This window comes from Schizophyllum commune (assembly GCF_000143185.2).
Source record: "Schizophyllum commune H4-8 unplaced genomic scaffold SCHCOscaffold_5, whole genome shotgun sequence".
NCBI lineage: Eukaryota > Fungi > Basidiomycota > Agaricomycetes > Agaricales > Schizophyllaceae > Schizophyllum > Schizophyllum commune.
This window is the reverse complement of record NW_026089542.1, coordinates 2,316,445-2,335,579: the sequence shown is the minus strand read 5'-3', so window position 1 is coordinate 2,335,579 and position 19,135 is coordinate 2,316,445. Positions and strand designations below refer to the sequence as shown.

General features: G+C 56.6%; 9 protein-coding genes across 9 annotated transcripts; 5 read left to right on the top strand and 4 right to left on the bottom strand.

The window, feature by feature from the left end:
- Positions 1-10: 10 nt before the first annotated feature.
- SCHCODRAFT_02623344 (carboxyl transferase) lies at positions 11-2,564 on the bottom strand. Its single transcript, XM_050345170.1, has 14 exons — positions 2,409-2,564; positions 2,224-2,342; positions 1,950-2,136; positions 1,811-1,874; positions 1,680-1,762; positions 1,305-1,619; positions 1,085-1,249; positions 886-1,030; positions 789-836; positions 650-736; positions 584-600; positions 503-532; positions 390-451; positions 11-335 (listed from the first exon to the last, which is right to left on the bottom strand). Exons 1-14 carry the CDS (start codon positions 2,547-2,549, stop codon positions 107-109), a joined length of 1,692 nt encoding a protein of 563 aa, XP_050200638.1. The 5' UTR covers positions 2,550-2,564; the 3' UTR covers positions 11-106.
- Positions 2,565-2,612: 48 nt separating this feature from the next.
- Positions 2,613-3,738, top strand: SCHCODRAFT_02623338 (acyl-CoA N-acyltransferase). The gene is made up of 6 exons (XM_003038087.2): positions 2,613-2,707; positions 2,760-2,780; positions 2,864-3,061; positions 3,119-3,397; positions 3,463-3,481; positions 3,550-3,738. The coding sequence occupies exons 3-6, from the start codon at positions 2,931-2,933 to the stop codon at positions 3,622-3,624; spliced, it is 504 nt and encodes a 167-aa protein (XP_003038133.1). The 5' UTR covers positions 2,613-2,707; positions 2,760-2,780; positions 2,864-2,930; the 3' UTR covers positions 3,625-3,738.
- Positions 3,739-4,709: 971 nt separating this feature from the next.
- On the bottom strand, positions 4,710-7,429 carry SCHCODRAFT_02623333 (EXP1-like protein). Its single transcript, XM_003036726.2, has 7 exons — positions 7,210-7,429; positions 5,985-7,156; positions 5,763-5,935; positions 5,588-5,710; positions 5,493-5,532; positions 5,282-5,439; positions 4,710-5,225 (listed from the first exon to the last, which is right to left on the bottom strand). Exons 2-7 carry the CDS (start codon positions 7,018-7,020, stop codon positions 5,022-5,024), a joined length of 1,734 nt encoding a protein of 577 aa, XP_003036772.2. The 5' UTR covers positions 7,021-7,156; positions 7,210-7,429; the 3' UTR covers positions 4,710-5,021.
- Positions 7,430-7,618: 189 nt separating this feature from the next.
- Positions 7,619-8,576, bottom strand: SCHCODRAFT_02623331 (uncharacterized protein). The gene is made up of 3 exons (XM_003036725.2): positions 8,263-8,576; positions 7,911-8,052; positions 7,619-7,782 (listed from the first exon to the last, which is right to left on the bottom strand). Exons 1-3 carry the CDS (start codon positions 8,406-8,408, stop codon positions 7,723-7,725), a joined length of 348 nt encoding a protein of 115 aa, XP_003036771.1. The 5' UTR covers positions 8,409-8,576; the 3' UTR covers positions 7,619-7,722.
- A 347-nt stretch (positions 8,577-8,923) lies between these two features.
- SCHCODRAFT_02623326 (uncharacterized protein) lies at positions 8,924-9,676 on the top strand. Its single transcript, XM_050345169.1, has 4 exons — positions 8,924-9,096; positions 9,143-9,213; positions 9,264-9,551; positions 9,611-9,676. Exons 1-4 carry the CDS (start codon positions 8,929-8,931, stop codon positions 9,627-9,629), a joined length of 546 nt encoding a protein of 181 aa, XP_050200637.1. The 5' UTR covers positions 8,924-8,928; the 3' UTR covers positions 9,630-9,676.
- A 2,760-nt stretch (positions 9,677-12,436) lies between these two features.
- On the top strand, positions 12,437-13,987 carry SCHCODRAFT_02688003 (uncharacterized protein). The gene is made up of 5 exons (XM_050346804.1): positions 12,437-12,501; positions 12,574-12,702; positions 12,753-12,852; positions 12,903-13,049; positions 13,099-13,987. The coding sequence occupies exons 2-5, from the start codon at positions 12,678-12,680 to the stop codon at positions 13,838-13,840; spliced, it is 1,014 nt and encodes a 337-aa protein (XP_050200636.1). The 5' UTR covers positions 12,437-12,501; positions 12,574-12,677; the 3' UTR covers positions 13,841-13,987.
- A 1,028-nt stretch (positions 13,988-15,015) lies between these two features.
- On the top strand, positions 15,016-16,331 carry SCHCODRAFT_02677816 (uncharacterized protein). Its single transcript, XM_050346720.1, has 4 exons — positions 15,016-15,108; positions 15,158-15,257; positions 15,308-15,454; positions 15,506-16,331. The coding sequence occupies exons 1-4, from the start codon at positions 15,081-15,083 to the stop codon at positions 16,242-16,244; spliced, it is 1,014 nt and encodes a 337-aa protein (XP_050200635.1). The 5' UTR covers positions 15,016-15,080; the 3' UTR covers positions 16,245-16,331.
- Positions 16,332-16,409: 78 nt separating this feature from the next.
- Positions 16,410-17,791, bottom strand: SCHCODRAFT_02623312 (NADH-quinone oxidoreductase). Its single transcript, XM_003036724.2, has 6 exons — positions 17,378-17,791; positions 17,181-17,318; positions 17,038-17,130; positions 16,917-16,988; positions 16,749-16,859; positions 16,410-16,691 (listed from the first exon to the last, which is right to left on the bottom strand). The coding sequence occupies exons 1-6, from the start codon at positions 17,652-17,654 to the stop codon at positions 16,672-16,674; spliced, it is 711 nt and encodes a 236-aa protein (XP_003036770.1). The 5' UTR covers positions 17,655-17,791; the 3' UTR covers positions 16,410-16,671.
- Positions 17,792-17,831: 40 nt separating this feature from the next.
- Positions 17,832-18,503, top strand: SCHCODRAFT_02623309 (Prefoldin beta-like protein). Its single transcript, XM_050345168.1, has 4 exons — positions 17,832-17,905; positions 17,961-18,051; positions 18,101-18,233; positions 18,283-18,503. Exons 1-4 carry the CDS (start codon positions 17,848-17,850, stop codon positions 18,382-18,384), a joined length of 384 nt encoding a protein of 127 aa, XP_050200634.1. The 5' UTR covers positions 17,832-17,847; the 3' UTR covers positions 18,385-18,503.
- The last annotated feature ends 632 nt before the right edge of the window (positions 18,504-19,135 follow it).

Below are 19,135 nucleotides of genomic sequence, written 5' to 3'. Positions count from 1 at the left end.
GAGCGCACAGAAAGCAGCAAGAACCGTGCTTGACTATTGTACAGTGATTGCCCGCAGTTTCTCATCGTCCCAACGTTACTTCTCGGCGTTCCAATGAACATCCTCCTCACATCCTGAAAACACCAAATCCTCTCCCGCTCCCATCCCACGTCGTCGACGCGCTCCCTCCTCCCTGAGCTGCCTTCTTGCGAGCAGAAAGAGCCAAGGCCAGGCCAACAACATCCCTCGTGTCTGTTGGGCGGATGATGCCGTCGTCCCAGAGTCGTGCGCTTGAGTACAGCGCCGTCGACTGCTCTTCAATGCGAGCCTTCAGTTGCGCGTGTTGAGACGGGTCCCTGGGACCGTAGGTCAACAAGGTAGCATGTCTGATAGCTTACGGAAGCACTGACTTCGAGACCTGCGCCATGACCTGCGAAAGCTGTCCGGCCCCCATAACGCTGACCTTCGCGTTCTAACACCAAGGTGAGCTCTCAGCACATCTGTTGGATGCGATATTACTTACAGGCCACATCCAGAGGAAGCGCGGCGAGTACTGCGGCAAAGATCAGCGACACGAATGCTTGGTAGTCGCACTTGGTCTCACCGCTCGGCCAGCCATGCCTACACCGCTGTCAGTTCCAGACTTGTAAAGTAGGCCAGGGAGACGCACCATAGTTGCCCGCGCCAAAGCTACCGCCCACGACGACGGTAAGCTTTGGCACGTCCGCGCAGGCCACTGCGCGAACCATCTTCGCGCCTGGAGTACGATATCAGAAGAAGTTCTCTTGATATACTGGCTCACGCCTTACCGTCCTTCGCAATTCCTCCGCGCTCAGCCTTGGAGCCAACCATGTACCCTGGTGAGTTCAGCAATCGAGTCTGTACGTTCCCAAAGCATGTTATTACCCGTCACGTTGACTAGAAATAGCAGCGGAATCTTCCGCTGTGAGCAGAGCTGGATGAAATGGGTCGCCTTCAGGGCTGACGGCGAGAACAGGATGCCGTTGTTTGCGACGATCCCAACTTCATAGCCGTGAACGTGCGCGAATCCCTACCGAGCGAGGCAATGGTCAACTCCGGCGCAGGCAAGCAGAGCAAGGCATACCGTAACGATCGTCGGACCGTATTCCTTCTTGAACTCCCTGAATCGACTGCCATCCACAATGCGCGCAATGACGTCCCGCATATCGAACGCCTGCCGCACATCTGTGCCAACAATACCATGCAACTCCTCTGCAGGATAGAGCGGGGCTTCCGGCGTGCGCGCAGGCTTGCCGAAAGGGATCAGTCTCGCGCGACGGCTGGAATCGGCCAGCGGCACTCACAGGCACCAGTGCGCCTCCTGCTGCTCCCAGGTCGCCTACTATGCTCCTGGCTATCGAGATGGCGTGTTCATCGTCGCGCGCGAGGTGGTCGGTGACGCCGCTCTCGCTGGAGTGCATCATACCACCGCCCAAATGCTCCTCGTCTACCTCTTCTCCGGTGGCGGCGCGCACGAGCGGCGGCCCGGCTAGGAAGATGCGCCCCTGGTCGCGCACGATGATGTTCTCGTCGGCCATCGCGGGCACGTAGGCGCCTCCTGCTACGCTAATGCCATGCACGACGGCAATCTGCGGTATACCGAGGGCAGACATCTGCGCCTAGTGAAACGAGCCGCATCGTTCAGAGCGCCGCAGGGTGTGAAAGAGGACGCGACTTGCCATGTTGTAAAAGATCCGACCAAAATGCTCTTTGTCAGGGAAGACATCTGCCTGATGAGGCAGGGCGGCGCCTCCAGACTCGACTGCGATGCGAGCTCAGCGACTAGTGGCACGATGAGGTGCGCGCTTACCGATGTAGACGCACGGAAGGCCATGTTCCTTCGCGATCTCTTGCGCGCGCAGGTGTTTCTTGACCTAGTTCGGCCTTCCGCTCAGTGCCCCATTCAAGGATGGGGGTGTGAGCGGTCAAATGATGAGGCGAATCCTCACCGTCAATGGATAGTACGAGCCACCCTTGACCGTCGCGTCGTTGACTACAATCACGCATTCCATTCCCGCGATACGACCGATACCCGTGATGATCCCTGCGCCTGGGATGCTCTCGGGGTATACTTCGTGCGCGGCGAGAGCAGATAGCTCGAGGAAGGGCGTGTGTTTGTCAAGAAGGAGCGACAGTCTAGGGTGTGACGACGGGGGTGTAACGTAACACGTACAATGATACCTGATTAGCGCTCTTCGGACGAGGAAGGTGACGAAGACGTACCGTTCTCGCGGGAGCTTCTTGCCTTTCGAACGCATCCGCTCCGCGGCTCTGGGACCACCACCTTGTCTTGCATCCGCAAGCTTCTCTTCCAACTCCCTCACGAGGGCATCCATATTTGTCTGGGGCAGCCAATGCAGCTGTGAGCTGGGAGGATCATCGAACTAAGCCCACGGCTTAGCACGCACCTTTTTCTCCTGGAATTCGGGCGAAGACGGCGTCAGAAGTGACGGGAGAACACCTGCATGATAGCCTCTCGTGCTACATCGTCCAGGCAGGCGCGAGAAGGTGAGCTGGGCGGTCCTCGTGGCGCATCGAGCGGCGGACATGGTGGGCAGAGGAATGCGGGGCACGAAGCGCCGGATCTAGTGCGGGGTAGCACCCGATCATCACTCGGCGTCCTCGGTCCGGCGCGGGGTCACTCATGCACGTCAAATTCCGGCCATTGTTCCCTGACCACCATTAGCGGAAGCAAATTGGGCATAAAGTACGTCTGGTAACCTTGCTCGAACCCGTTCTCGAGCTGATGCGCCTGATAGCAGCTGTCCAGGGTACTATACGTGAGCATTGTTCGGCCGTTACATCCGCGGGAATATCTGGCACGAGTCATTACAGCGCATACTGACTTGCATCTCTTTCACAGCTCCGTCAGAGAACAATAGAAAGCATCGCAGAAACATCCGTGCATCTGTCTCCCCTCCCTGATCCTCATGTCTGAGCCAGCTCCCCCTCACGAACTAATCATCGCCGAGTCGCGCACGGCCAAGACGCAGTGCTTCTCAATCCGCACACGGGTCTTCTTCGATGAGCAGCAGTTCCCCATATCAACAGAGTTCGACGAGTAATGAGTCATTTGTCTTCATCTCCCTTTATCGCCTGCTTATCACGGTCAACAAAGGCACGACGATGACCCAGCCACTGGCCATATCCTGCTTCGCCTGACACCTTCGCTAGAGCCCATCGGGACGATCCGCGCCATCAGACCGCCTGGGGCCACCTATTACAAACTGACCCGGCTCGCCGTGCTCAAGGACTATCGACAGTACCGCTTCGGCCGCGCACTCGTTCACGCGCTCCATGACTGGGTCCGCCGTCACGTCGCTGCCGCACAGCCAGACGCAGCTACGGCGGAGATCGTCTGTCATTCGCAATTATACGTCAAGGGATTTTATGCGAAGTCAGTGCACCAATCCATTCATCGATGGCTAGTATGCGCTGACGCCCGTACCCCTTTGTTCACAGGTTCGGATACGAGCCTGTCGTGAGTGCGGGAACGCCCGCAGTGTCCAGTGACTCTGCGTTCGTTGACAGAATTCTTGCATTCCATAGGGCGAAGAGTTCGACGAAGATGGCGCGCCGCATCAGAAGATGGTCCTGCGTTTGCCCCTCCATCCGGCCACATGAACCTGCAGGTACCCCGGCCTTCCGCCACCGCAGATCCCTCGTCTATATCCAACTCATGCTCGCTTGTACAACGTCATCATAATCGATGGGTATTCTGCCCGCCTAAACCTCGCCCTGCTTTCTGTAGACGCCCTCACGTGACCACGCTCGAAAAGACCTTCCAAATGTGGGACTGTTGGACGGCAACGCCTCGTGCATCAACACGAGCTATCACCAGAAAACACGATGCTCGCAACCAAACCTTGTTGCGCTTCCCTTCTGCGGCTCACAGCGAACTGACATTCCGCTGGAACTCGTGCACGGCGCGCTGAACCCCGACGGACTTTCTCAGCCTCCGCATGATGCGAAGAGAGCGGCTTTCCGCTGTTCCTTTCTGTTCTTCGACGCACACCCCGTGCCACAATTCCCAGGGTTTCGAACAGGTCGGCTTGCCCCAGATCCTGGCCGTTACAGCTTCGAGAGCTCGACGCGCCCGCAGTCACAAACACGAGAGCATGTGTCGCTCTGCTCCTCCCAAATTATACGTGTTCACGCGCTCTCGGACGGCCAGTCGAGCTCCGACCAGCCGAAATACAACTCAATTCAGCCACTCGGTCTGCGGCTACCGGTCATTGAACAGCAAAGGCTTACTTTGACGTCGTATGTCAGCTTTTTTAGCTGACTAGAGTCTGTGGCCCACCGTTGCTGTGTTGCGTAGCAGGTGCGCAGTGAATCGCACAAGCTCTCGGTGTCTTCCCGCGAGGTGGAACGAGCTACCTTGACTGAATGCGCATCCCATCTGCGGTTAGCTATGCCCTCTTCCGCGCTTGAATGACTCAGCCGCCGCGCCGCGCAACCCGCCGGCGCGGATGGGAGACCCGCAGATGGATCTGCGCGATCTCGATGTTCGTCCCTCAATCAGTCCTCGATAAGCCCTCTTGCAGGATCGTTATATCGCCCATCGAGGTATCCCGACATCGGTGAGCTCATTATTCGGTCAGCGCTATGTCCTGGCGTCGCTCATACGTCCTGACAAGTATCACAGCCCGGCGCCAGCGCTTGGCTAACTCCTGTGGCGCAGTCATGTCAGGCGCTACTACAGCCTCTGCAGTTCAGCATCCGTGTATTTCGCAGTGCAAATATGATAAATAGATCAACTTCATTCAGACACGTCCATCGAGATATGATACAGATGGGGGAGAGATGCGTGCATAGGTATATACCCTCGTACAGTGTCCGTGGTGTAGGTATATTGAGGCTCAAGTAAATAATAGACAGTGAAGTGGAAGTCGTAAGGTCGTAAAGGCGTCAAGGATTGAGCGGGGAGAACACGAACACGATAGACAAGGTCATCATCAAAGAAGGAGAAAGACATAAGGATAGCGAAAGGCAAATAAGCAGATACCACTATCCATCGATCAGTTGTCGCGCTTGCGACGGCTTCCGTCAAAGCGAGTGCCCTCGCTTTCACTCTCCGACTCGATGCGGAGCGCACCAAACGTCGGGCTCTGCTGAAGGATGCTGAAGTTGATGTTCGTACCCGGGGTCGTGGTCCCCTCCTCGTAGAGACGACGCGCGGCCTCGTACTCCAACTTGTCCTTCTCCGCCTGAGCCAAGAAGGGCTGCGAACACCCATCAGAACATACCCCATGTGGACAGAAAAGCGAACGTGACGTACCCGGCGACCCTCGTCTGTCATCTCGCGCCAGTATTGCGCGGCGAGCGAACTCTGGCGAGTGGTCTCCTGTTCATCGCCAAAGATCTCCTTGACAAGGTGGGGGTTCGATCGGATATGACTGAGGAACATAAAATACGCGCTCAGAGGCTTCTTCGGGGCTGATGGGTCCCGTGTCAGCGATAGCTCCGAGATGGGAGACATCTAGACGTACCATTGGGGTCCCGAAGGTTCCCCTTCCTCGATTTCCCCGCCTGATAAGAAGTATCGTCAGCATGGGCTTGATGACATGGGAACCGAGGGACATACCTTGCGCTGAGCAGTACGGAAGGCGTTCTCCCGCTTGATATCCTCAGGAGTGAGTTTCCGCAGATACGAATCTAGTTCCTTCTCGCGCTGCGCCTTCAACGCTTCGGACCTGGCCTTGTAGGGCTACCACGACAGTCAGCTTAGAGAATGACGTCACAAAGCAACGACCAAATACCTCCTTCTCTGCCGCAGAAAGGGCAGCGTAGTCCTGCCCGGCCTCCTTCGCCGCTTGAGCCACGTTTAGCTTCCGTGTGCTGGAAGCTTGCTGCTTCTGAATCCAGTCGGTGAAGTACAGCTGCCACGCCGAGGGAGCGAGCTTGGGAGGGCGTAGCTCTGACTTCGTAGGGGCTGTGTAGAACAATGAGCGATCGAAGTGTAACGGCGACGGGCAACGTACCGCCTGACTCAGCCTGAGAACCCTCCGACGGTGCCGCACGCTTGCGCCGCCGAACCGTGGCGTCGGGATCGTCTTGGCTGACGGATTCAGAACGCCGGCTGTATGGTCGACTCGAGCTCGGGGTGCGCTGAGTCATGGACGGGGCACTGGACGATTGGAACGAATGCGGCGACGATAAGGAATCGTGACGAGAGTGCAAGCGCGGTCGCTGGGATGCCATGAGCGACGTGTGACGGACGTGCGTCCGGCTAGGAGCTGGAGACGGAGCATGAGTGCCCGGGTGCCATAGATCGTTGGCCCAAGCAGGAGCGGCAAAGGTAGTATCGCCTGGGGAGATCGAGTCGACGTGATGACCACCGTCCATCCGCGCCTGATGGTGATGCGAATACGGATCCGCATCTTCATACGAGGATGGCGACATGGGGAGGGGGTGCATCGCGGCGAACTCGGTGGGAGAGAAGCCATCCTGAGGTAGGGGCTGGCTGTTGTTGAAAGGGGAGTAGGGAGAGAGGCTGGATACGGAAGATGGGATGGGTATTGGCGACGATGGCCCGAGCACATCGGTGTCGTTGATCCAGCTCGAGAGCGAGAACTTGGTCTCCTCCTGCGCGTACATCGGCGATGTGTGCTGCTGATGCATCGGCGGATACATGTCAAAGCCCTGCTGCAGCTGGGGCGGAGGCTTCTGCTCGAAGTCGAACTCCGTCGACGGGTCCCAGGGGAAGGTGACCTGGTTGCTGGCCATCGCGTCGTCGAAGTCAAAGATCATCTGATCGGTAGCATCGCCAAAGCCAACGGGAGGCTGGTTGGGATCGTGCATGTAAGCCATGGGGGAGAGCGGTGGTGAGGACGCGTGAGTGCGATGGTATGTCGCGGACGGCATGGGGGAGGGAGGGAAAGGGCGGGCAGGAGGGGACGCGGCGCTTCCGCGGGGGTTATATAGCGATCTATAGGCGGAGATGATGGGGGACCGGAAGCAAGGCGCGAGGGCCGTCTTGAGCCGGCACCGGGGCTTAAATGGGGGGAAGAATGCCATTTTTGTAACTGGCTTTAGGGCTATACCCTTTGGGCGACCGACTCGAGTTCACTTCGAGTCAGTGACCGGTGACAATGGGGTGACAAAGGCACAGCACCGCGGACACCGGGCAGCTGAGCCGTGTGGACTATCTTGCCTGATCAGGTGGTCAATAGCTTATTAGAGAGTCACCGAATGGAAGACACGCACTGGAGTGATACCCTGTCCTTCTGCGCACGCTGAGCATATGTTTCCCAGACCAGCTGTCTTCCTGTCTTTGTGCAGTGCTGATCCGCGCCAAATCGCCTGGCAATCGACTCGGACACCGGCTGGTCGGGCAGGCTGCAAGGTTTGGCGCTAGACGGAAGAGCGCTAAGCGTTCTGCTGTGATGCGTGGCTAGCGGTCCCAATGGGACAAGGACAACCAAAATACAGAAAACTTCTTCGGAAAATCATGTCACTCCCAACCCGCATCCCCCATGTGGCAAATCTGCCCCCGGCCGGCGGCACGTCGGAACCTATTGTTGGAAGCCCGTCCCTTGGCGGCAGTGCCTCGTCAGCCGCTTGCGCATTCGTCGAACCGGATTTGACGAAGCTTCGACCACGGACAAGCGCGCGCGGATTCAACAGTGCACCAGCCCCGAAATGGAGTCGTAGCATGAGTCTGCATTGCATCACTCGAAGCAGGAGTCCCGAAGCAACGTAATATTCTACAAGACTGCTCTACGTGATCACAATCTCGTTCGGCTGGTACTTGGTGTTGTTGTAGACACTCTTCCCCGCCTTTTAGGGTGGACAACAGGAGAGCAGAGGGATCAGATACATGAGAAGCGCGCCAAGTCGAGTGCGGCGGATCGGAAAGCAATCACCAGTCAGTAGTGTTAGGGGTCGGAAAAGCTTCTTATACGCACCTCCCATCCCTTCACGTCCTTCATCGCCTCCTTCTCGCGTGCAAGAGCCGCTTGTTGGAGTCGGTACGCGTCACGGTCAGCTTCCGCCATGAGCAGAGGGACAAGGTGAATCCGTCCCCATCTCTTCTCTCGCACGATTTCCCTGTCGGTACCGTCAGCAGTCCGTTCGCAGAGCTTCCCGTTCCAAAGCGGACCGAGGTTGTGATGTTATCCAGCGATAAGTCGCCCGAGGAACGGCCGGATCCTCAAACACGCCACGTTCAACGATGGGTGCGTTAGGATTAGACACGTTCTACAGCCAGCTGACCCACTCGGACGGCACTGGCCGCATTCGTCACGATTGGCTACTCACCTCATTTCCCAGTTACCCTGAACAATTCGGTACCAGCCGTAGGCCGAGAGGATGGAGATGCCCGTCATCACAGCCCATGCTGGGAGGCCTCGGTTGGGCAGATTCCGCTTGTACTTGACGGCCTCAAACCCGCCGGGGGGTGGCATATCCCTGGCATGGACATCAGACGCGCGCGCACATCGAGACGCGATGCAAGTCTACGCACTGTCGGTAGTTATGCGACACTGCACATGCGTTTAGCGTTTAGCATTCCTCGGAAAATGGAGGGCATACTGTTCGCGCGGGCGGAGAGATAGAGAGGGCGACTATATGTGTGCTGTCGGAACTACTCGATGAGGGTGCTGGCTAAGAAAGCGATCGTGGGAGACCTCAAAATAGCCACGCGAGCTACGGCACTTGAGCCGGCGCGTTCCGGACGTCCATGCAAGAGTTTGGCGGCCCAGGACCAAGGAACGTGTGCGGATTCTCGAGCTCAAAAGTGTACTTTGCTACTGATACTTGGCTGGAATTCCGTCCATGTCCGGACAATGAAAGTACACTTTCGGTGTGAAGTCGAACGACCGACGCGGGGTGGGTTTACCCCTTATGAAGGGTCAAAGCGTAAAATCGCAAGCCCGTTTTGTCGAATCCAAAGGGTCAATCCCGCGCGCTTGTTCCCCGACGTCCATGTCGCGTCAGTCGACTCCGGCGCCTCGGGACTCTGAAAGCCCAGCACCTGACGGCCAGTCCCTCGAGCGACCTGCAGAGACCCTGCAAGCTGGACCGCAGTTGACTGAGCCGGATTATGATTCGAAATGCAGGGATCTCAAGCGGAAGGTTGAGGATATTGAAGCAGTGCGTCTATTGTACTTGGTCGAGAACATAGTCTGACCTACCGTAGGAAAATGATAGACTGTATCTCAAGGTCCTGCACGCGAAGCGGAATATCCAACGAATGAAGCTGGAACGAGCGTGAGTGCTGTCGCGTCCCTCACATCCGATCAACATCTCATTAAGAGTAGTGTCTTGTACGAACGCCTCACGACCATTCCGCCGTCTCCTGAGCTGAGGGATCGTCCCCTTCCTGTACCTCCACCGCCGGTCATATCCCACGAGCCGCCTGTCCCTCCTCCCCCGCTTCCACCACCGTCGCCGCGTACGATGCAAGCGGCGAATGGCGAAGGATATCGACTACGACCTATCCCCCCAGAGGCTAGAAGGTCGCCAGGCCCTCCAAAAGTTGTTCCCGGCCCTGGTGGACGACCAATGGTGGTGCAGGATCCTGTAATTCCGCCGCCAGAGATGTCCTCGTCACGCAGCATGTCCGCCGGTCACTCAGCGCGAGCTGACAGCTATGGTCACATACCTCCACCCCCTCCACCCTCTGACGCGCGTCATATGCCCCGCGGCCCTCCAGGACCGCCAGGACCTCCACCAGAAGCGACATACGACGCGCGACAGGCTCGTGTTGCCCCTAGCGCGTCAATGACATACTCTCCGCGCAGTTCCCATCCTGCACCGTATTCTCACGCACCACCTGACCCGCACTATGGGCATGTGCCTTCTGCGCACCCGTCGCGGACACGTTCGCACTCGCGAAGTAGGCCGGTCCCGCCGACTCCGCCACACAACGTTTCCTCTGGGTATCCGCCTCATCCGTCTCATCACACGGATGCCATACCGGGGCCTTCAATGCAAAGTCCGCCTCATTTGGACCGACGCAGGATGTATCCTTATGATCCGCATGAACACCCGATACCCCATGATACCCATAATAACCATCGTCCTCGCAGTCCCCGTGTTCTCATGTCACCCGTGGACACTCATAGTCCCTACACGCTACACGATCGTCCGCGAGCTGGGCCCGGTTCATATGCGGATGATACTCGACGTGATCGCGAGTGGGACGGCGAGTGGGATCGTGACCGAGGAGAATACCCGCCTCGGAGAGTGCGCGAAAGCGAAGCGTCGCCTTCCTATGGACCGCCACCGCCTCCTGGGACGCGTCCTCGTCAGGTGACGGCGAATGGCGACTATGTCGATCACCGCGCATCTTCGCGGCGAGACGACCCGTACTTCCCGCCCGTGCCAGCGCCCGATTATGGACCATCGGCTACGAGCCCTGGTCCGGTATCGGGATCTGGTTCAGTACCTTCGGATGGTCCGCACCGAGTGGCGCCATATCCCCGTCCGCGCGAGGCCGAGCAGGGCTCCTATAGACTGCGCCCGGTGGCACAGGATGCAGAGTACGACGAACGCTGGGCGCATCCTTCGCGGGATCGCGCAGCTTCTAGTAGTCGTAGCGCGTACCCCTACCCGGATCCTTCTCGCCCAGCGCGGGGGCCCCCTCCATCGTATCCGCCGGTCCATCCAGCGCCGCCGCCGCCCCCGTCACAAACTGCCCCTCGCAAAAGACCGCGAGAAGACGTCGAAATGGCAGATGCCGACGATCGTAGACCGCCTCCTCCGAGATCGTCGTATCCCGGACATTCCCCTCACGATTCAAACTATGCTTACTATCACGAAAGCCATCAAAGCCGACCTCCGCCCTCATCGCATCACTACCATCATCGCCATTACCGCCACGACGAAGACAACAGAGGACCTTAGCTGAGTAATGTGTTGTATACCTCTTCGCTCTGGCACGCCACTATGTTTCGCTCTCCATTCCTTGTATCATCTTGCTTTGCTATCGTGATTGGTGCTATCCGGGTAAAAAAATGCCTTTCTACACTCTACATCCACGGACATCGAAAACCGACCGACGCGGACATGGGGCAGCTAACATTCAGCATTCGGACTGTCCTACCACATTACGATGTACGATGCGGGTATGTAGCTATTGTGTATGGTTTTAGGGATGAAGATGACTAGCCGGTGGGCAGGCCCTCGTGCAACTTGTCGATGCGTCGCCTCGAAGTAGGCTCTCTTCCTCGCCTTAGCGAGCACTAGCCCCGAGCATGTCGTGACCTCTGCCAGACCTACGGCTCTCTCACGAGATGTCGTTCGAAGCTGTCAGGGAAGGTAAGGCTACTGGCAGGAGCGCTTATCTCGGAGGATGACCCGGACCAAAAAAGCGGGCTACGCGGCGTCGAGCCAGAGGGTGAAGAGGAGGCCTGCTGTAAACGGGGGGCGAGAAGCATCGCAAGCGCGACATTGTCCAGCGCCACCTCCCCCTGCAGTCCGAATGCTTCTTGCCTCCTGTCGAGGACAAAGTCCATCAGCGCTCGGCGTCCGCGACTCTTCGAGGTGGTCTGTCTGTCCGACTTGCGTGCAGCACGAGTTTGTATCGCTCGGCTATCGTAGGAAGTGGCGGCCAACGCCGCGTCGGATAATCGCGGTCGCATCGCGGGGCGTCCATGCCCTTCGGCGTGCTGTCGTTTCCGAGAATTGGTGGGTACAGACGCGTCTCGGCTGTACCCATGATGCTTGCGCTGGACATCTGCTGACGACGGCGTGGAAAATGCGGTCGTGGATACGCGGAGTGGACTCCCTACGCTTGTATTCATCGCAGTAGACTTGCTTCTGTCAGGGGTATGTGAAGGTCTTCTGGGTAGAACCGTCATTGGAAGCCCATGGAGCGATTGCATTTCTTGCACACGTACCGCGAACGAGGACTAGACGCGACGCGCGACTTTCTAGAGATCGGATAGGTCTGGGATGAAGTGGTCATGTTAAAGAAGAAGATGCGAAGCAGTTAGGACGACAGTCAACTTTATAAGCCACCTCGCAGATGAGACTATTTCAGAATCTCCTATTTCGTGTTCAAGCCAAGACACTGGCGTCATGGGGAGTTCTTTCACCTCCAGCATGCAAAGCCACACAGCATCGAATAGGGGGGCTCGTCGGGACTCTGCCTCGCTGCACGTGTCGTTGCACCGCTTGCGACGCCGTAGCCGTAGGGATGTCCAATAATACTCGGATTGATATTCCCAAGGTTATGAAGACGAAATAGAATCGGGAGACACTGAGTGCTTTATGCGGCTCTGCCGCACTGCGAGCGAAGAAACCGGGTCGAAGGCAAAAGGCGCTGAGCTCCGTGCAAGTTCAACTTCAAACTCCCACGGTCACCATCCATGGACCCACAACCATTTGTGGTCACTTGTTGACAAGGATCAACAACGCGCTACATGCAGTGCTCGCCGCTTCTAAAACATCCCAAAAACAATCTCATCTGGCATCTCGGGGTGGTTAGCATGCTGCCCGACGACTAACTTCCGCGAAGCGATGCGTTGGAGGTATGGTGCTGGGAATATATACAGCTTGTGAGTCACGCTGAGTATTGCCACTAAATGCCGTTATAAGGGCTATAGGGCTCATTCAATTGATCACTTGCCCTCCCTAGCGTTTCACGTCCTCCTGTATATACGCTCTTTCAACACTACCTGGAGCTTTTTCAACATCACACACCTTCCCCACCAGGCGAACGAATCACGATGTCCGGACCACCTGCAGATTACGGTAAAGGCGACATGCATGAACGACCTTCCTCCCGCTAAATAATTTCACAGCACCTGGAAGTCTATGGTGTTACGCGCCGAACAAAGGCGCGCCGATAGCGTTCGCCGTGCTTTTCTTCGCGTCAGGAATTGTGCATACGTACCAGTGCTTGTGAGTCGTTCATCGAGGCATTCAGTCTTGTCCTCTGAGCACCCCTATAGTCGCTATAAATCCTGGAAAGTCAGCGGCTTACTACCCTGGGCCGCTGTTCTCTTCACCGCAGGTTTTATAACGCGTGACATTGGAGCATACCACTACGATAGCATAGGGATATATATCGCGTCGAGCGTCCTGTTGCTCATTGCGCCGTGAGTGATTGAACCTGTTCTTTTAAGACAAAGACTCACAACTCTATAGTCCAGTCTACGAGGGCGCAAATTACTTTCTCCTCGGACGCATCCTCTACTACGTCCCATATCACGCTCCCCTTCACCCCGGACGCGTCGTTTCGACTTTCCTCGGCATCGATGCGGCCATCGGTGCCCTCACCGGAACTGGCGCCTCCTACGTCGCCAATAGCTCGCTTCCCGAGTCGCAGCAAAAGCTAGGGCAGAACCTCCTGAAAGCCGCGCTCCTGCTGCAGATCGCCTCCATGACCCTATACGTAGGCATCGCGGCCAGGTACCACTATCGCTGCCGCCGCACGGGCGTCCTCAACGCCAACCTGCGCAAGGTCCTCATCGTCTTGTACTGCAGCTGCACGCTCATCACTGCGCGCACCATCTACCGCACCGTCGAGTACTTCGCCGTCGCGTCCATCAGCACTACGACGGACGATCCGGGTAGCATCAGCCCCGTCGTCTGCCATGAGTGGTACTTCTGGGTGTTCGAGTCGACGTTCATGTTCGGTAACACCGTTCTCCTGAATGTGTTCTACCCGTCGCGCTACCTGCCCAAGAATAACAAGATATACCTGTCGGAGGATGGCAAGACGGAGATCGAGGGACCCGGGTACGAGGACAAGCGGCACTTCCTGCTCACCCTGTTCGACCCATTCGACATCGTTGGCCTCTTCAGGAAGAAGGACGTAAAGTACTGGGAAATGCAGAACAGAGGAGAGCGTTATGGGACCGTAGCGGGTCCGCATAGTACGGTCTGAGGCTTATAGACTCAGGTAGTGTAGAGGGTTCGTCGGTAGCGCCATTTGGGTATACCAGAGACAACTTGCTTGTAAGGTCTCCGCGGTCACTCAAAAGGCTCCCTCCGACTTCATCTGAAGCAATGGTTCTCTGGGTTTCGAGACGCTACAGTTTCTATCAATACTACGACGCGTAGACCCCGATTCAAGCCTCATCGCTGCCGCTGCGTCCGGCGACGTCAAGGCGGCCGACGGCTCCCATGTTGCACTCCGGCACATAATGTGCAGTTCCGGCATGTACTCACCAAATACTGTCACTATCTCACCTGGACAATTTCTATGCGAGTCGCTTCCTGTACCTTCGCGTACTTATCGGCAGTTGGCAGACTTAGACACACAGTCAGCCTACTATTACTCTCCCCGTGTTCTCGGCAAGCAGGGTGGCCAAGAGGCGGAGCCGACACTTCTCTAGTGAGGATTTCTCGCACCTTGTGTTAACAACAAATGCAACAACACTGACCCTCGCTGCCTCACCAGTTACCTTCGCACCCTCGGGCACTTGCAGTCCGCAGCGATAGGAGCCGAGGTGCCCCACCGCGTAATATGCGTAGTCTACCCGAGGGCGAATAGGGCCGTTCCCCTCGGGAACCTTCCCTTCCATCCTTCCATCCTTACTTCCTTCCTTCCAGCGCTGAATAGGGGGGTACTTATGGAGACCCCTTCCTCACTACATGTGCCGTTTCACTGCTTGCTACGCCGTGGCCGTAGGAATGTCTAATAATACTTGGTGAAGTTCTCCTCAGAGTTTGGAGACGATGTAGTCGTAGGTAGCCAGCGAGTTGTACCGCGAAACGCGCCAAAATTCATGAGGGCGAATGTCAAGGCGCAGAGTTCGGCTCCGTGCAAGTTCAACTTCAAGCTCCCACGGTCACCATACATGGACCCGTAAGGATCCACAACGCTCCATATGTAGTGTTTTGCGCTCCCACAGTCATTCCAACAATTGGATGTATCTGACGGAGTAGTCATCATGCTGCTCGACGATCAACCTGCTCGAAGCGATGTGTAAGTAAATGTGATGCTGGGAATCTATACAGCTTGTGAATCACGCTGGGTATAGCCACAATATGCTGTTATAAGAGCTACCGACATTACATGGATCACCTGCTTCTTATGTGCGTTTCATGTCCTACTATATATACCCTCTTTTAAAACTACGAGGACTGCTCCAGTCGTTCACACATCCACCAACGCACCAACGATGTCGTCTGGACCACCTGCAGATTACGGTGAGGAGGACACATATGCACGACTTCCCCATGCTCAACAATCCTGCAGCACCCGGCAGTCTATGGTGTTACGCACCGAACAAAGGCGCGCCAATAGCTTTCGCTGTGATTTTCTTCGCGTCAGGTATTGTGCACGCCTACCAATGCTTGTCAGTCGTTTATCGAGGCGTTCGATGTCGTTCTCTGACCGCGCACCCAGCCGCTATAATTCCTGGAAAGTCAGCGGCTTGCTGCCATGGGCCGCTATACTCTTCACCGCGGGTTTTATAACGCGAGAGATCGGAGCATACCACTACGATAGTATAGGCATATACATCGCGTCGAGCGTTCTGTTGCTCATTGCAGCGTGAGTATCAGCCTATTATTCTTTCGGAAGCAGGAACTCACAGCCGTACAGTCCGATCTACGAAGGCGCAAACTACTTCCTGCTCGGACGCATCCTCTACTACGTTCCATATCACGCTCCCCTTCATCCCGGCCGCGTCGTTTCGACCTTCCTCGGCATCGATGCGGCCATCGGTGCCCTCACTGGTACTGGCGCGTCCTACGTCGCCAACAGCTCGCTGCCCGAGTCCCAGCAGAAGCTAGGACAAAACCTCCTCAAGGCCGCGCTCCTGCTCCAGATCGCCTCCATGACCCTGTACGTGGGTATAGCAGCCCGGTACCACTACCGCTGCCGCCGCACTGGCGTCCTCAGCGCCAACCTACGCAAGGTCCTCGTCGTCCTGTACTGCAGCTGCACGCTCATCACCGCGCGCACCATCTACCGCACCGTCGAGTACTTCGCCGTCGCGTCGATCAGCACTACGACGGACGACCCGGGTAACATCAGCCCCGTCGTTTGCCACGAGTGGTATTTTTGGGTGTTCGAGGCGACGTTCATGTTCGGGAACACCGTCCTCTTGAACATCTTCTACCCCTCGCGCTACCTGCCCAAGAATAACAGAATATATCTGTCGGAGGACGGTCAGACGGAAATCGAAGGACCCGGGTACGAGGACAAGCGGCACTTCTTACTCACCCTTTTCGACCCCTTCGACATTGTTGGTCTCTTCAGAAAGAAGGATGTGAGGTACTGGGAGATGCAGAACAGAGGCGAATGTTCTGAGACGGCGACGCGTCCCCATACGGCCTGAAGTTCTCACATAGTAGGTGTTCGTTGGTAGTGCCATTTGGGTATGCTCGAGTCTTCCTTGTAGAGGCCGCGTGCCACTTCAGTACGGCCCAACGAGTTTGGTGAGACGAGAGCGAGCCGGACGTGGACAGAAGACGGAAGATTAAGGTACCACTCGCTGGTTCGTGGGCAAAGGCGAACCAACTCACGAGCACATCGAGGGCTTATCCCCTTCCGTCGAACAATTGGTAGATAGCATGGGTCTGTCATGATTGGTGTACTCGTTAAGCCGTCGGCGACGTCCAGCCCGCTACTTCTTCGACATGGCTCATGGTGGGAGGGCGAAGGGCAGAAGGACGCAAGCATCCATGATGATGGTATGACATTTATTCCAGACGAACGAAGATATACCGACGACAGGGCATCGCAGGCCGTATCTATCAACACCCTCATCGGTACACATGCTCCGCTGTGGGAGGGAAGGTCAGAAACAGTGTTGCGAGCAGAAGGACGCCGGTGTACGCACAATGCAGGTTGGCGGCGATCTCCGCTTCCATTCTGTCGCCGTTGGAAAGAAGCTTCTCCTTGTTGTACAGCAACTCCTCGCGAGTTTCGGTAGCAAACTCTTGGTTCTGAGCTGTCAAGTGTTATAATTGTAAGCAGGGTGATTTGCAGGACCGAACAATGGACGTACTCTCAACAATGGCGTCGACGGGGCAAGCCTCCTGGCAGAAGCCACAGTAGATGCACTTGATCATGTCAATGTCTGCAAGGGAAGTAAGTATGCATTCCATGACCTCCCTGTAGCCACGTACCGTATTTGGTGGTCTTCCTTGACCCATCCGCGCGCGCCTCGCTCTCGATCGTGATGGCCTGCGCAGGGCAGATGGCCTCGCACAACTTGCAAGCTGAGGCACGTTAAGGTCCGCTGTTCCATTGCAATATTGAACATGCTTACCAATGCAGCGCTCCTCGCCGCTTGGGTATCTGCGCAGGGCGTGCTCACCGCGGAAGCGCGGGGACAGAGGCCCCTTCTCGAACGGATACATGATGGTGTATGGTGGGCGGAAGAACTGCTCCAATACAATCCACATGCCTGTAAAGCGACCATTCTCGTCAACATTTGCTCGAGTATGGACGAACTCCTTCACGCACCCCGCATAATCTCGGAGATGAAGAACATATGCACGGCCTTGTTCAGCGCGCTCGGACCACCAGCGTACGGGTCCACATCCTTCGCGCCAGCGGTCGCATAGCCGCGGGTCGCAGGCTTGGCCTGGTGAGAATGCGAGTGGTGCGAGTGCGAGCAGGCCGTCGAGGTCGACAGAAGTCTACGAGCAACGAGAGTGGAAGCAGCGGGCGAGCGCTGGGCCGCCTGCGCGCGGAACGCAGACGCAACACCCGCGAGAGCCGTCCTGCGGGCGAGAGACATGGTGCTCGTCGTTGTGGACGGCGATGAAGGAGTATGGTCACGGTCGGGCCCGCTGACGCGCGAACAGTTTGCCGGCCTGATCCGGTCCGCCAATCAGCGGGCGTGTTTTGGTGAGGGGTTAACCGCCGGGTTAACTCCCCAAAACGGGAGTTAGCAGGAAAAGTAACAATTGTAATTCTTGCCTCCTGCATCGATGGCGTCGACGAAAGACACGAAGGCGAAGTCGAAGGTGCCACCTTTGAGTGATCAGGGTAAGGCTCGCCAACTGCTTCCCTCCTGGTAAGCTGATCATAGCGAACCAGCCAGAGATCCAGCAAAACTACACTCGAATGCAAAATGAGTTGCAGTCTATCGCACAAAAGATAGGCGAGCTGGAAACAGAAGCAGACGAGCATGCGTGCGTTTTGTCCTCCCTCCTCATCCACCGAATTACTGACCAGTCGCAGTCTCGTGCTGAACAGCCTCACCGACACGCTGGCTGAAGAGCCTGACCGCAAGTGCTTTCGCTTGATCGGAGGCGTCCTTGTCGAACGGACAGTGAAGGATGTCGTTCCTGCATTGAAGCTGAATCACGACAACGTGCGCTCTCGTCTCCTGTTCTCGCTCACCCATCTGACCTATTGAACAGATCGTGTCAGCGATCAAGACCCTTGCGGAGCAATACAAGACGAAAGAGCAGACTTTCGATAGCTTCAAGCGCGACTATGGCATTCGTCCCGTTCGCGCATGAAATCTGCAAAAGGCTTCCTAGCACAACAGCAGTAAAGCACTGTATTATATCCACGCCACTCGCGCGTAATCAACACTTGGACCAGGCGGTCGAACTACGTTCTCGTCTGCTTTGCTTGATCTCGAAACGAATTCTATGCGTCCGCGGTCCATCTTGAATGGAGGCAGGTCGGGTAGGCGTGGGCTTGCGCGCCTCATCAGCAGCATCGACCTCTTGTCTATCCTCTCAATCTCTAGCGGCGTTAGCGCTGTTCGCCTCCGAACTCGCACCCCGGTTGAACAAATGATACCCATATTCTCAGATCTCGCGGTAAGCATATACCATTGTCTTCGAAGAGCCGTAGCTTATGATCGCATCAATAGCTCGTCGCTTTGAGTCCCCCCTTCGTATCGTCAGGGCGTCACACCTGAATCTTGCATGCAACCCACTGAATGTGGACCTCGCAGTCTTCTGTCGGATGCTCTCCCTAAGTATGACCATGACACACTAATCGTCCGTGCACTTCCGTCCGGACTTAGATGGACTCAATGCACTGGCCGCTAACTGCTAGCGCGTCATGGCATTCATCGTGCTCATCATCAAGACGGTATCTCCTTGCATGCGTAACGCGAGTTGTTGGACCAGGTGTCGCTGCCAGCATCTCGGACCTACAAAAACCGTTCGATCCAACAAGACGTCGAGAGTACGACGCCGTGCTCGAGATTCAATCATACAGTCACGTTCCTGAAGACCCTGCGATGAAACTTGCATC